The sequence below is a fragment of the Athene noctua genome, chromosome 6, assembly GCF_965140245.1.
Source record: "Athene noctua chromosome 6, bAthNoc1.hap1.1, whole genome shotgun sequence".
NCBI classification, from domain to species: domain Eukaryota; kingdom Metazoa; phylum Chordata; class Aves; order Strigiformes; family Strigidae; genus Athene; species Athene noctua.
The window spans coordinates 39357451-39372356 of NC_134042.1; the positions used below are offsets into that span (position 1 = coordinate 39357451).

The 14906-nt window shown below is 43.8% G+C and overlaps 1 protein-coding gene across 16 annotated transcripts in view; it reads left to right on the plus strand.

Annotated features, from left to right (window-relative positions):
• Positions 1–3784, plus strand: part of EML1 (EMAP like 1) — a 131229-nt gene extending 127445 nt beyond the window's left edge. For 12 of the 16 annotated variants that reach the window (XM_074908645.1, XM_074908637.1, XM_074908638.1 and 9 more), the window contains 2 exons: positions 1778–1908; positions 2200–3783. In XM_074908645.1, the coding sequence (XP_074764746.1) occupies positions 1778–1908; positions 2200–2325 (257 nt within the window). In that variant the 3' untranslated portion in view covers positions 2326–3783. Of the gene's footprint in view, positions 1–1777; positions 1909–2199 lie in introns of all 16 variants that reach the window. The other 4 variants (XM_074908640.1, XM_074908650.1, XM_074908651.1 and 1 more) reach the window with 1 other exon arrangement.
• Positions 3785–14906: the final 11122 nt, after the last annotated feature.

Below are 14906 nucleotides of genomic sequence, written 5' to 3' on the forward strand. Positions count from 1 at the left end.
CAGTCTTCAAATGAGAAAAAGGAAATAGGCTTTTTCCATGTCTGCTGAAGATGGGAAGAAAAAAAAGACTAATTTTTCAGCAAAGGGGATTCACTTTACATATTTGGAAAAACTGACAGTGAGGCACTGGAATAAGTTTTGGAAGAGCACAAAGATCTTAAAGAAAAACCCCGATATGATCCTTTCCACGTTTCAAAATGGCAATCTTGTTTCTTAAAACATTTCCTTTAGGGGTTATCTCCAGCTTGTCAAAGTGACCTCTTTTCAGCTAGCATTTGATGTTTATAGTCTCTTTTTTTTTAAAGCAGTTCTTTAGAACAGCTTTTCTGTGTCTCTTCATTCTACACGTTCGTAATTCCACAAGTAGCTATTACCATATTTCTTCTTTGCACCTTCCTTTTCTGTAAGATTCTTTTTTACTGTCCCTGATTTAGCAAAGATGTGTTTCCACACACATCAGGAGAGTTAGGGGCAGTCCACAAATCTGTACTTTGTGTTTCATTTTATTTACAACAACTTGTAATTCCTTGTAAAGACAGGGAATCACTTCTTAATGCTTTTGAACCGCGGTGCAATGATATAAAGACTGTATGTGGGAAGAACTGCATGTGGATTGAAGGCCAGATATTTGCACAGTGCAGGACAGATGCCCACTTTGGTGTTGCCAGTAGCCCAAAGAAGGGAAGTTGGAGTGTTCCTGCCCTGCCCACAGGCATAGGCATCCTTCCAGGAGAGGGGAGGGCAAGCAGTAACTGTCTCATCCTGACCTGTAATAACATAGGAGGAGCAATAACAAAGGAAGAGCATGCATTGAAGTGGTGGGACTTCTGGGGGACACTATGAAAGGTGTGTGACATAGGGACAATTGTTGAAAATCATAACGCCAAGGTGGTTTTTTTGTCAGATCATAATGGTAGAACACACACTATGACTGATTATGTCAGTGGTCTCTGAAAGTTAGGTATAATTTATGTTAAGTAGGTATTAGATAAAATCTGAAAATTATGAAAACTGTAAAAATCCCACAGTACTGCATACCAAAAAAAAAAATGCAATAAGTGGTTGGATTTTATTGCTATTACAATTTATTACAGGCAAGTACACAGAGGCTTTAAAGATGTGGTGCATAGATTTGGTCCTTGCATTGATGAGCCTACAGTTTAGTTTGAGGACACCACTTTGTGCAAGAAGAGCAAGGAGTACATGAAGAAGGAGGAGAATTATTTAATTTTTTAAATGCTTTTTATTTTACTTTATAGTAGGTTTAATTTCTTTTCAAGGGGTCTATTACTTACCAAATAATGTTTTAAACTATATAATTTCTTGTGTCATAGGATTTAGAATTTAGTAATATGAAGAAAGTATGTTGAATTACACATAGGTAGTTTCTTAGATTACAGTAATATGAAGAAAGTATGTTTGCTCTTACATAAGGAATAACAGTTATTTTTCTGTATAACCATATGACCATTCTTTTAGCCTCAGACACATGACTGTAATTCAGCAGAATTTTTTTTCAGAGTAGAAAGCACTTTGCTGACTAGAGGGAATAAAGTACTTATTTATGTGCTTGATTTCCTTTTAGAATCTGGTCTTTTGCTGGTACTGAAGTATGCATACTGACTCAGCTGCATTTATTTTTATAGTTTTTATTCGTTCTCTTTTTTTTTTTTTTTTTTTTTAAAGAAGTTAGCCTTTACTAATATTTTAACAAAAACTTCAGCCGTCACTTTTATTTCCATTATAGAAACATTTAATTAGTCCCTCCATGTTTCAGGTGTATGGCCTGAAGGTTCAGATGGAACAGACATCAATGCTGTCTGTCGATCACATGGGAGAAAACTGCTATCAACAGGGGATGATTTTGGCAAAGTACATCTCTTCTCATATCCATGTTCACAATTTAGGGTAAGGTATTTCCAAAAAATTTACTCTCGTAACTTGCACAAATGCATTAAATGTAGTTTTCCTATGTACAAGACCAACCAAAAAAAAAACCAGAAAGGAAGAATGGGAATATGTACATGCCTAAGGGATTTACTTAAGGTTGATTGAGACTACAATTAAATTTAAAATTTAATTTGATTTTAAAATACTGGAAGAGAGTTATGTGATGCTTTGGTTTCATTGTATGAATGTTATGTTATAATGATACGTTTTTATGACAGTTTATATTCTCACTACTATGGTGTTTTCTAGGCTCCAAGCCATGTGTACGGTGGACATAGTAGTCATGTAACTAATGTAGATTTTCTCTGTGAAGACACCCATCTCATCTCCACAGGCGGAAAAGATACAAGTATTATGCAGTGGCGAGTCATTTAAAGGAAACATCAGTGTGAACATACACAGTTGAGTCGACCATGCACAGAATTTATGTATAAACTGTATATTTAAAACTTAACAGTATGTTTGCAGTTTAGCCTGGTCACTGTGATTTTTGTTTAAAAAATTCTTACAAACCTCAGGAAAATTAAGCCCTGTGCTGGTTACCTTACTCAGTCTAGTGATTTTTTTTTTTTTTTAAATTGTGTCACACTTTAAGAATGATCGTTTTCTCTTCTGTTGTACAATATAAATGCAGTACAAGTTTAATAGAAGAAATGTGGCTTGACAGTTTGCAATACAGTTGTATCAGCGGAATGTGACTATCTTAGATGTTTTCTATAAACACTGCTACAATGGTCACAAAAATGCCTTTCAAAGACTGTATATATGTGCTTATTTGTTTCACTATCTACACTTTGTACTGTATATCTCCTTATTTAGAAAAAGCTATGACAGTCAAGGTACTGAATTGTTTCTGATGGAGGATGATGAATTGATACAAAAAATATAAACCAAGATGTAAGATGCAAAAATTAGTGTTCTAGACCTGAAAATGTGAATGCTGGTAAATTTGCATTCTCTTGGGAATAGCACATGTTGGGTATCGCCCATAAGGAGCTGTGTTCCCTTTCAAGTGAATCAGCAGGTTATGCCCCAGTTTGACCTGAATATCTCAGCAGGGTTTACAGATGTCTATGTGGTTCAGGTATTCCATATGAGTTTAAATTAAAAATCTTTTTACTTATATATGAATAATTTCTTTTTGAAAACAAAACAAAAACGCTTGGCCACATCCCCATTATTGGTTGATATATTTAACTAATATGTATATTAATCAGCATGATGCTATATTGTACATGTATAAGATTTTAGCAGTTCATAACAAATGGTAAGGCAATCTAGCTTTACTTTTTTATGCTTATGGATATTGTATATTTGTATTTTAAGACCAAGTAGACCAAGTCTAAAGATATCTTTTTAAGTGTACCATAAACCTGCAGAGGGTGAAGGAAGTCTTGGAAGCCTACATGACATATTAATGTGTAACTTCTGGCCCCTGTGTTTTGTGCATGGATGGATATTTATAGTATGAAATAAGATTGTGTTTTGCAATGAAGTAATAGTGGAGGTGGTATAAAATGGTTAAGAAGGCCTTATCAATGTTGATTGTGACACAGATTGAAATGTATTGTTTACTTTGAGGAATGTATCTGAAGAATTTTAAAAGAGAGGAGTTCTAAACAGACTCGAAAAAGGTAATATTAAAATTTTGCTTGTAATGGACAGTAAACGCTAATTCTCTGAGCTCTAAAGCACTGGTTGTTTAGAGTGATTTAAATGAAATGGAATCAATAAATTTTGAAACTTTTTTATTACATCTCCAACCTCCTACACTGAAAGTGCAGGACACCAATAAACATGTATTAAAGTGAATTCTCAATCCATTTTTTCTGTTGAGTAAAATGTCTTTGTTTCAACGTGAAATAGAAGAGATGGACTTTTACTTAGTGACACACATTTGTGATTCTCAATTAGAGCTGCATTTAAAAATATTTAGGAATAAAATCTAGATTTTGGGATACATAATTTCATGTATGAGCATGACCCTGGGAATGTGATCCCTAATGCACACCTAGAGAGTGAAACTCCAGCCTCACTGCAGGGAAGAAGGACACGCTGCATGCTTGTACCTGCAGCCTCCCTTGGTTGTGCCTCCTGGTATACATCACTTATTTCTGAGCGCTCGGCTGGTGGAGGAATGTCATTCCACTGCACACGTTTATGACGGCAAGAGCTCCTGACACTTTCCCTGTGTGAGGAACTTGTCCTCAGGCAAGACTTCTGAAGGCCAGGGTTTCAGTGTCGCTTTAACCTGACGTTATCTAGCACTGTCACTGAAGGAAGAGGTCTTGCCCCAGCTACTTATTCTCATCCCATGCAGCAGCACAAGAGTCATTGTGGCCATAGGGAGAACCCAGCTGGATGAATCCAGGTTAAAATTAATTCAGAGGAAAAAAAAAAAAGGCCAATGTAATGAACAACTACTACAAAACAGAAAGCCCTTTTCCTCAGTTTCCTCATCTGATTTAGCTGTGCAGCTGTATGAGGGCTTGTACTGAGCTTGTACAGAGTGAGGAGCAATGTGGAGAAGAATCTAAATGGACAGAGGAGCACTGGAACAATTTCCTTTGATGGTCTTGTCAATCTCCCCCCTCTAAGCATGTGAAACTAAGGCATAATATCCTTGCCCTTTCTAGGGTTAATCCAATTCTAAGAGGTCATAATATGCAAGTGACAGGTTCTCATCTTGTCTGGACCTTCTGTTTATTTTTTTTTTTTACTTTTGCAGATGGGGTGCTTTCAGGTTTTCTGTTTTCAGAATTGTAGATCGATCATTTATCATTACTTGCCACAAAACAGCTGAAAATTGGGTTGGCTCGTTCCTTTTTCATCCTTCTCCTACAATGCTACTCCTGGGATGAAATAATGTATGTGTGATCCCTTTCTTCATTTTAAACTGTTATCCCTTACAAAAAATAGATGAGGAATCCTCCAAATTCATCCCTAGGGTTACTGATCAAAGGGGATTTTCAACAATCCCATCCCATCTGTGTCTCTGCTGCTCCTTTGTTTCTAACTTTTACTGTTAAATGAGTCTTTGTTCCTCCATGAAAACCTGACAAATGTGTTAGCTGAATTGGTGAATTGTGGGTAATGTCTTGAGCCAAGTATCAGTTTGATGACTGTTAAAGCAATTCTTCTTTCTTCATCCAGGAAATTCTACACAATTTTGCCATTGTTATATATAATCTTCAGCTCTCCCCACTTGTGCCCTTGTTCCTTGGTTCTTGCATTTATTTGTTTTCTCAGGAGTCACCTCCTTCTTGTTTTTAAAAAAAAAAAAAGAAAAAAAAGAACCGTCCCAAAAAAAGTCCACAATGTTATTCCTAAACTTGGTGTATTTCATTCTCTCAGCAGCACCTGATTCCTTTACCGGATACTCTGTCTGCAGCAATTGTCTTTTCCTGCCTGTCCATGTAGCATAAGGCTGGTTCTCCAGTCCATGGCTGGAGATAAAGCCAGGCTTGGGCTTCTGCTTCTTCTCCTTCCCTCCCCTGGTCTTGGCTGCAGCAGTTGTAGCGTTGCTCAAATAAGAGATTAATCTCTTTGTTTCTTTTGGGTACTTGTGTTGTCTACCAAGCATTCACCTACTCCCTTTCAGCTTTCTTTGGTTTCAATTCTGGTTTCTTGCTTTTCTTCCTTTCATTTCTAGCATTACTCTTCTGTGATTTCAGCTTCCAGGACTGCATCCATCTTAGCCCTTACTGGCACATGTGGCTGCCCTTAATTGCTTACAAAACCAGTGGCCCTGACTACCTCTCTAATTGTTTTGGGGCCAAGTTCCTGTTTTCTTATTGTATTTGTATCCACACTACTTCTTTGACTTGCACTTATCAAGTGGCTGCATGTGTTTTTAGACCCTTCCTCCCTGCCCTCCCACCTTCCTGTTACGAGTGTACTGAGGTGATCAACACTGTCTCGTTTTTTCACAATTGTCCTCCATTTGTCTGTGGACAGCCCTGTAATGTATATCACATACTTAGATTTTAAAATATTTTTACGGTAGGTTTTTTTTTTATGTTGTATGTCATTTAGCGCTATAACAGTACAACTTTCATATTTGCCCAAAATGATGAGCATGTATATTCAGGTAATACTTCTGTGTCAGGATATTCAAAATATAATATCTATTCTGTAAGTCTTAAATTGTTCAGCAAACAATATGTATGCTTTCAAAAGACTTCTTCCTCTCTCTTCTATATGCTTATGGAACAAACATAGACTCATTTAGTTTCTAGGATCATCACCCATTTTCAAGTAGAGGCTTTTCATAATTTTGTTTACCTCTCTTGCCTGTTTTCATATATTTATTTTACTCCTGAAGGACAGACATTTGTATTATATCAAAACTACTGCCTTTTTCAACTTAATTCAAAGTGTACTGAATTACTACCTGAAAGATGATTATTATATAGATACTTTTGGTAGTGCTTAGTTTTGACAGGTTGTTGAAACATGACAGGTATTAACAATTTCTAACAGATGAGCTTTAATACAGTCTCTGTATTAAAAAAATAAAGTAAAAAAACCCCAGTAAGAGTAAATAGTTTTTCAGTACTAGGGAATTAAAAAACACCATTTCAAAGGATTAAAAATATTCTCTCATTAAGCAAATCAATGTTGTTAAAATGGATTTTTTAGTATTCTACTTAATACAAGGTTAATTAATACAAGGTCATATTTCCTATGTGAAATGTTCGGATGAAATTTATTCTTCACAAGAATTAATATTAGAGGATATTGCTCCCCTTCAAAATTATTCATGTGACAAGAGCTTGCAAGGGCAAACAGACCCGTTTTTGCAAGGGTTGGTATTTTTCATTTCTTCAGGTTCTGCTCAGAGAAGCAGGCAGTCTTCTTCTTGTGTTCCATCCCTGGAACTAGGGCTGTTGACAGATCACTCGACTGCATCCTCAAAAATCCTGCATATGGCAGGGAAAATGTCACTTTAATTACTAGTGAAAAGAACAGACTTATGAAAAGCCTAAACAGAAATCTTTTTCTTCCATTGCTGGCCGGGATTCATAGCCATGCTGGAGCTGTCCGATCAGTGCCATGCCGCTCTGACCGTGGCGGGCTGCCTTTCAGGAGAGATGCCCCAATCCAGAGCATCTCCTAGCCTGAAAGATGGGAGATTCCTGAGGGGAAGGACAGAATCACACCCTGATCCGTCTGCTCCTGGACAGAGTCTGCCTGCTGCCAGCTGAGTGAGTACTTTAGCGGTTCACGCTCTTGCTGGGAGAGATTTATGTTTCTCCTTAGTCCTGCAGTTCTGCAGCAATTTCATTTTTCTTAAGGGAACAACTTTGCCCCCCAAATTCATTATTTAATTGTAGAAAACGAAGTGGTAATTTACATGGAGGTACTTCAGCCAAAGCTGCCATCTAGCACTGTTTGGTAGATCTTATTTGTGTCCGTGGTGATACTGACGGGCACATCCGTGAAAGCCACTTGGGGGACGTCTGTCAATCACAACATTTCACAGCGTTGTTCCTCTTGGTCTCATGCCAAATGTGGAAGTGTAAGAAGGTGCCACCTTCCAACAGCTGCTATGCTGTTAGTGTCGCCAGGCTCTGTAGCACTTCTTTGGACCTTGAATTTTGTCTGTGTTGTTATGAAACCTTGAGATCCTGGACTCTGTTAAAAGTGGTTTCTCTACACCAGCTCCGCAGTCCCAACTTAGCACAGGTTTGTTTTTACCATCTTTTGGCTGTCTACAAACTACATTAAATTAATTTAGACATTTCCATTTATTTGTAGTGGACCTATCTGCACCTTAAAGGCTGTCTCTTCAGGTTTAGTCTGAGGTGCTGAGGTTATAACCATGAGAATGACAACCTGTTTTCTGGGTGTCTGTGCAAGTGAACAGATTTTTAGCAGGAGCTTCTAAGAGATGAATATTTTAAAAATCTGACCCATGGAATTACCTAGAATAAACATGTAGCCAGAGTGAGGCAAATGCAGCTGTTCTGTGTATTCTGGCTACCAGCACTGAGCTACGTTTGCTCCAGATTCCAGGTTGTAGACTAAAGAAATCTCCTTCAGGCTGTTCAGTCATTATGGTTAGAAAGCAAAAATTAAAAAGGCTGTATGAGTTCTGCAGCTCTGTTAGATTATTTTAATTTGTCGTTGCCTTGCATTGCCTTCGCACCACAGAGACATGCTGGAGAGGGAACTGTCTGCTTGAGGCAGACGGAAGAGAACGCCTCTACAAAATCAATTGCCTTGGCTGTTCATTCTGGATTCCGTTTCTCATTAAGATAAATGTCAACATTTTAGGGCTCCTTCCTTCCTGCCCAGCTTCTTTTCAGCATCTTTCATTGACATCATAATTCCACATTTATGACACCAGTGTATAACCACAGGGGAGGTTATTACACCAGAGGTTCAAGTATTTTGGCCTCCTTACAGCACCTAAAAAGAGCAGAAACTGAGCTCTGAGAGCCTCTGTCTACAGTTTGAACAGTTGGAGAGCAAGCTGACAGGAGTCTCAGTTTAAGTGAAAAGCCCTCTGGCATTTCCCGTATGCACAGCTCCTGTTCAGCAGAAAATCTGGCCACACGCAGTTTAGCAGCCTGGAGAGTCGCGACTATCTCTGACTTCACAAGCACAGCATTGCCTCTGTGCTGAGATCTTTTGGGCTAGTTTTGGGTGAGAACACCGGTGCTTTTATTACCCAGCTGTGACAAGTCTGGCCTCTTTCTAAAAAGTTCAAGCCCAAACAATCTTGACCTTGCAAGAGCAGGATGAAGGGGATTTTAATAATGATAAACAAAATTACGTGTCTCCTCGCCTGGCTCAGTACAGCCTTCTCTGCAAGAGACTGCAAAGATACAGATTGTCCTCCAAGGGCACTACGTTATGGCCTGATGTGGAATATGCTGTATCAAAACACAAGCTTTGGCAATGCTTGGATGGGGCAAAACCACAAACTGAAACAGTGTTTCTTCAAAGTAACCAAAGTTATTTGCTAAAAGGAAAACTGGAATAGTCAGGTGTATTTATATTTCCCATTCCTGCCCTTCTGCCCTCACCCTAGCATGAAAACACGTCTCTGGGGATGCTGCTGGCAAGACTGGACCACTGTTACCTCTGAGTACCACAGAAGGGTGCATGGTCTTTGGAAACACCCCAACTGGTTTGGCTTTTGCACACTGGGCAGCTACACACTTGTAGTTTACTGGTTAACCTTAAGTTATGTGTAAAAGTTGGTAAGGAAAAATCACTGATGGCACTGAACAGGTAAGAAGACCACATGTCCTCAGGGCCTGCCTGCAAAGCAGAGCTCCTCCCAGCTGCCTGGAAACCCTAGGGATTGTAAACCCAGCTCTCCCCAGGTGTCAACAGGAAAACATCAAAGTGCCAGTGGGCACTCCCTTTCTGAAAGTACTGGCCTGAGGTCTATCCCCCACTGCCATCCTGAGGATGCAATTGGACCCTTCATTTCCTTGGCTCCCATCTTTACTTGAAGTATAATAAAACATAGAACTTAAGTATATCAACAGTGTATTTTTTCCCTACTTATTCTCTGCCTTGTCCTATACCACTCCCTCTTGTCTTTTTTCCCCTTCTTTTTTTTTCCCTTTTCATCTAACTTCATTTTCTCTTCTTTTCTTGTTAAAAAAATCGCAAACCTCTGTATTTCCCTCATTTTCCTCTAGTCTCCATTCTCTTATTCCTTTTAGCTCCTGCCAGAGTCTTCTGCCTCTTGATTCTTTGTTCCAGCCTCTTCTTTCCTGCTCAGCCCAAGACTAAATGAAGTGTTGCTAAAGAAATCCAGGTTTTTGGGGGACTCATGGGTTGCAGCCCTGCTGCAGCTTCTTTCTCTCAGTCTCCCTGCAGCATGGACCACACTGGCTGCCCATGCCCTCCATCACCACCAGTGCCTCATCAGGGCTGCTGTAACAAATCAGAGGTGGAACCTGAGCCTTTGACAAATGGCGCTGAAAATCGTAGGGAAGGTTTAAGTGGCCAAGCACGCAGGCACGAAGATAGGAGAAAATATAACATCCAGGACTGAACCCCTCTGAGCTTTGGGAATCTTTGAATCTCACTTTGCACCAGAATTTGGCAATCATGTTCTCTCTGCCCCAGCAAGGTGTCTGTGAAATTGTACAACTGAAACCCAACTTGAGCTTTGGCAAAGTTATGAGTCATGTTGCCATCTGAGGAAGTTTTTTAGAAACGAATGTGTATGTGTCTTACTGGACATAGTATAATAAATTGGTATAATAAATTCCTCTCCAGGGTGATTTTCACAAGGCTAAATCTTCCATGCTTATGAAAAGCCTTCCAAAAAAAAAAAAAAAAAAAAAAAAAGCATGTAAAACAAGCTATTGTGAAGATTTGTTTTCCTTGAAAAGAGATATGTATTTTTGTGGGCAAGCCCACAGGAAAGCCCGAGAATTTCAAGAGAAATCTCTGAGCCTGACAAATTCAGTGGGAAAAAACCACTATGAGACTTGCTGCACTGGCATGTAGCTCTGGACATGCATTGACTCACTAAGAAAAACAACTGGGTGACCTTGAGCTCCTGATATCCTTTGCCTATTTGATTTGTGCTTGTTATAAACCTAGTTTAAGGAAATTACATTTAAAAAAAAAATCAGATTATTGGTGAACTCACATATGGGTTTGCTCTTTTAATCATGTTTTAAGTTCTAGTACAATTACCATGAAACTTTCTAGTTTAATAAGCATCCTCCTTGCCTTGTGCTGTCTCCCATATGTTGCATGTGCTGGTTAGTGACCCACACTCTAAAGGATTAGTCAGATGATAGTAATAAGAAAATAGGTTTTATTTTTGCTCATATTTCTTTGTAAGCTGGCTGACTTCAGCAACCCCATCACAGATTATGTGGATGAGTTTCTCCAAGCCACTGTCACTCAGATGTGACTGCATATTAGATCTATGATCTGCCACGGTTGTTTCTTTATACAACAACATATATTGTGCCTTCTAGGAAATTTAGGGTAATTGTTTATAAGAAAGGACTTTGGTTTAAAACAAATTAAGAGGCCCCTCACTAATAGGGAGAGCTTCTTTAGGAGAGACCTCCTCTCCCTGAGTTGAGCTTAGATTAATTGGTGGGGTGACTTGGGAAGAGGTTGGCACAGACCTGCTGTGGGACAGGGAAGGCACGAGCTGGGCTCTGTGCTAATGAGGCACAGGAGGGGTGGGCGTTCCCTCCCCCTGGCCCTTCAGTAACTCTGTCTCTAGTTGTTTTTTTAACATCTTTATGATCATTGAAAACAGCAATTACCAGGTACCCATTAGCTACCAAGAAACAAGCATGGCCTTGAATAAAATGTATACACATTGTCACTACCACGGGTTTTGTTGCTGTCATTTTATTGTTGTTACTGTTGTAGTCTATTTTTATTTGGTATGGAGCTGCAGTAGGCATCAGCAAGGCTTGACAAGCCAATGGTGAAATAGGTCTCTAGGGCATCAAATCTATGGGCTTGATTTTTGCAACATTTATTCTAGTGGCATAGGCTACTATTACGGTAAAAATAAGTGTTGTATTGGCTTGAATATATGAAAAACCTTAACTTTTCAGAGAAACAAAAATTAAAATATAAAGTATTTATATTAAAAACGTCCCCCACTGCTTTGCTCCGTACCCCTGCACAGGCTGTGCCGTGCCAGGTCGTGTTCCCCGAGAGCTCACACAGGTCTCCGACCGTACGTGCTGCCCCCGCAGCCCACCGTCCCCCAGCCACGCTGCCTGCACCCTCCTAAAACTGCCTCTGCGCCCAGCGAGAGGGGCTGCAGCTTCCCTGCCCTTCGCGGCGCGTGCGGCTGGAGGTGGGTGTCAGCGACCGGTGTTAATCGGACACGGACACCGGGAGGGAGGAGGCCAGAAACCATTTCTGTTCCAGACACAATGGGCACGCTCATGCCAGCTGCCTGGAAACCCACTGGTTGTTGGGGGGGCTTTTTGTGTCCAAATTGGATGGTGCAGAACCGGGAGAGATCTGTGGGAGATGGACCCACAGATTGTCAGTTTGAAGACCCTTCGCTCTTGAGAAGTGCCCATCAAGTTATGGTGACCTGCCACAGACCTGAGAAACAACGGCAGTATTTGGTCTCATATGATGGTGGATCTTGAGGATACCCACCCACACCACTTTCAGTACCATCTTTTTCTAGTGGGTGGCACGGGAATGGCAGAGCGGTGTGGAGAGGAGCCGGGGGGAAGCCCCAGGCTCTGGACCTGCAGAGAAGCTGTTCCCACTGGTGGAGACCGTCACCGTGCGGCTGGGGCTGCACGAGAGGCCTGCCAGGAGGTGACCGGGAGGAGAAGAGCCCGGGCCAGGGCCGCGGCCGGGACTGGAGTGGGGAGGAGAGGCGGCTGGGGAGAAGCCGGAGGGCTGGGAGGCAGCCCAGGGCACCCCGGGCGGGCGGGGCAGGGGGGTGCGGAGGGCGGACGCGGTGACAGCAGGGTGAGAGCTCGCAGGAGAACTCGCCTGGGGCAGGCGGGAAGGGTGAAGGAGCGGAAAACGCGCCCTCCCCGCAACAGCAACTGGAAACACAATTTCTGCCCGTGCTGCCGTCCACAAAAGCACCGATTTTTACCGCTGGTGTACAGCACCCCCAGAGCGCTTTGCAGAGATCCGCAGCCGTGGCACAGCCCCGCTCCAGCCGGTTCCCCGGCCCCGGAGGAGCCCGCAGCCGCCGACCGGTGCGCGGCCGCACCCCCGCCCCGCCCCGCCCCGTCCCGTCCGTTCCCGTCCCGTCCCGCCTCACCTGCGCTGCCGGCGGGGGGGCCGGGCCGGGCCGGGCAGGGCAGGGCCCCCCCGCCATCTCCCCGGCGGAGGCTGCGCGGGGCGGGGCGGCCCCGCCGCGCGTGGGAGCGGAGCGGGGTGGGCGGCGGCGGCGCTTTGTCCTGCCCACACACCCGGAGACACGCAGCGCGGCCGGGCGGGAGCCGGCAACATGGCCGGGCCGGCGGAGGGGCTGCCCGCCGCCGCGCTGCCCGGCTAACGCCGCGGGGCCCGGCGTGCGAGGGGGGCGGTGTCGCCGCCGGAGTCCCCCCCCCCGCTGCTGCCGCCGCCGCCGCCGCCGCCCGCCCCCGGCTCCGGCCGCCGCCGCCGCGCCCCGCCGGGAAGATGAGGTGAGTGCGGGCGGGCGGGGGATGCGCAGCGCCGAGCGCCGCGGGCAGGGCGCCCCGCCGAGCCTGCCGGGGGGGTGGTGGTGTCCGCGGTTCCCCCCGTGATGGTGTCACGTCGTGGGGGGTGGGGATTTCCTGTGCGAGTAGAAGGCGGAGGAGAGGTTAAGCAATGCGGCGCTTCCTAGTCCTTCGCCGGATGGATAATACGAGTGGGTGGTGACATTTTTGGCATGTTTGACTGTCAGTGCCTAAATCCATATGACAGATTATCTCGGCGGTTACAAAAGGCTGTAAAGCGCTTTGGAAGCAGGCTGCGAGGTGCGGCCGGGGATCCCGCTCCGCGCTGCCCTGCCTGGCAGCCCCGGGGCCGCGGCGAGCGGGGCCGCGGTCCAAGTGTCCTCGGGCGGGAGGGACCGTGTGCGGGGCGAGGGGGCAGTTCCCGGACAGAGGAGGTGGGATGAGGTTGCTCCCGAGCATCCAGCACAGGTCTTGCCTGCTCTCCTGGACTCTCTCTCGGCAGGCAAACTCGTAGTTTTCCCATGGTCAGTTTGTCTATTGTGAATGTGAAAAGAAAAAAAAAACAAAAAAACCAACAAAACCCCACAGATTTCCTGCAGCCAGATAAGTGCCTGGTGGAGGGAAGGAAGGCAGACGTTATTTGCTTTGGTTCATACTCTTCCAAACCTCTCTCGTTCCTCATTTATTCAGGAGTTCACTTGAGCTGTCAGTATCTGGGAGCAACCCAGCTTCTGATTCATCTTCTAACACTAGTGTTTCTTTCCACTTAATTATTATCTTTAGCAAAGTAAAACCACTTTGGCAAACCTTTAAAAGGGAAATAACAGATACCTTTCTGTGGTGCCTGATCCCAGAATTGCAAGGTTGACATTGGCCCTAGGAAATACAGTGGAGGTCTAGAAACCTTTGCTTGCATTTACAGTTATGTTTACACCTGACACTGTCATGTGTGTCAAAGGCTTGGAGCCGCATTGATTTATTTAGTCATTTATATTAGCATTAGTTTGCTTCGCTTGCTTGGAATGGCAGCTCTTGGGGAGGGCCAAAAGCACACGAGCCTGCAGTGTCATGCAACTGGTGGCCTAAATCCCCCTGGTCGTCACACAAAAGGTGTATCTGCATGAGTCTCACATGGTCTGATCACGATGCGGCTCAGAGACCTCCAGAGATAAGCCATCAAACACAACAGATGGCAGTGAAGTTTCCCCTTGCCCTCTCCCGCTCAGTTAGTAGCCCAGTTGGTAGAGCTTTTTTCCGTGAAGAAGGAAAGCTGACTGACTCATAAGCACATCTTCTGGCCCCGAGGAGCCACCATGGGGCTCGTTGGAAGGCTGCAACAATTCTGAGTTTCTCCTGCTGAGGGTACCCTGCTCCACCTGAACTTCTGCAGTTGGTGGTTGTGCTTTTTGTCAGAAGAGGTAACAGGAAAGAGAGAGACCCACAAAGACAGACTGTGAATTAGGGTACTGTAATGTACCACGTAATCCCCATCGGGAGAGCTAGGGCACTTTCAGAGGAGGAGGTGTGAGCTACAGCTCATTATGAAAAGAAAAAGCAGCTCCAGGAGGGGCTTCAGGACTTCCCCATGTCCTCACTTTTGATGATGATGGGTGGGGTGCTACTCTAGGTTGGACACGTAACGCCAGGCTGTCTGCTCTAGGTGGGGGAACTGGCACCCACGTTGGTCTGTGTGGTCTGCTGGGTGCTTCTTTGTACAGCTGCCCTGTCCTGTTTTCCCCAAATGATGCTTGGCATCTGCAGGTGTATCACACTTAAAATAGCCTCTTCTTAGTAATACTGCTTTTACACTTTAATGTACAT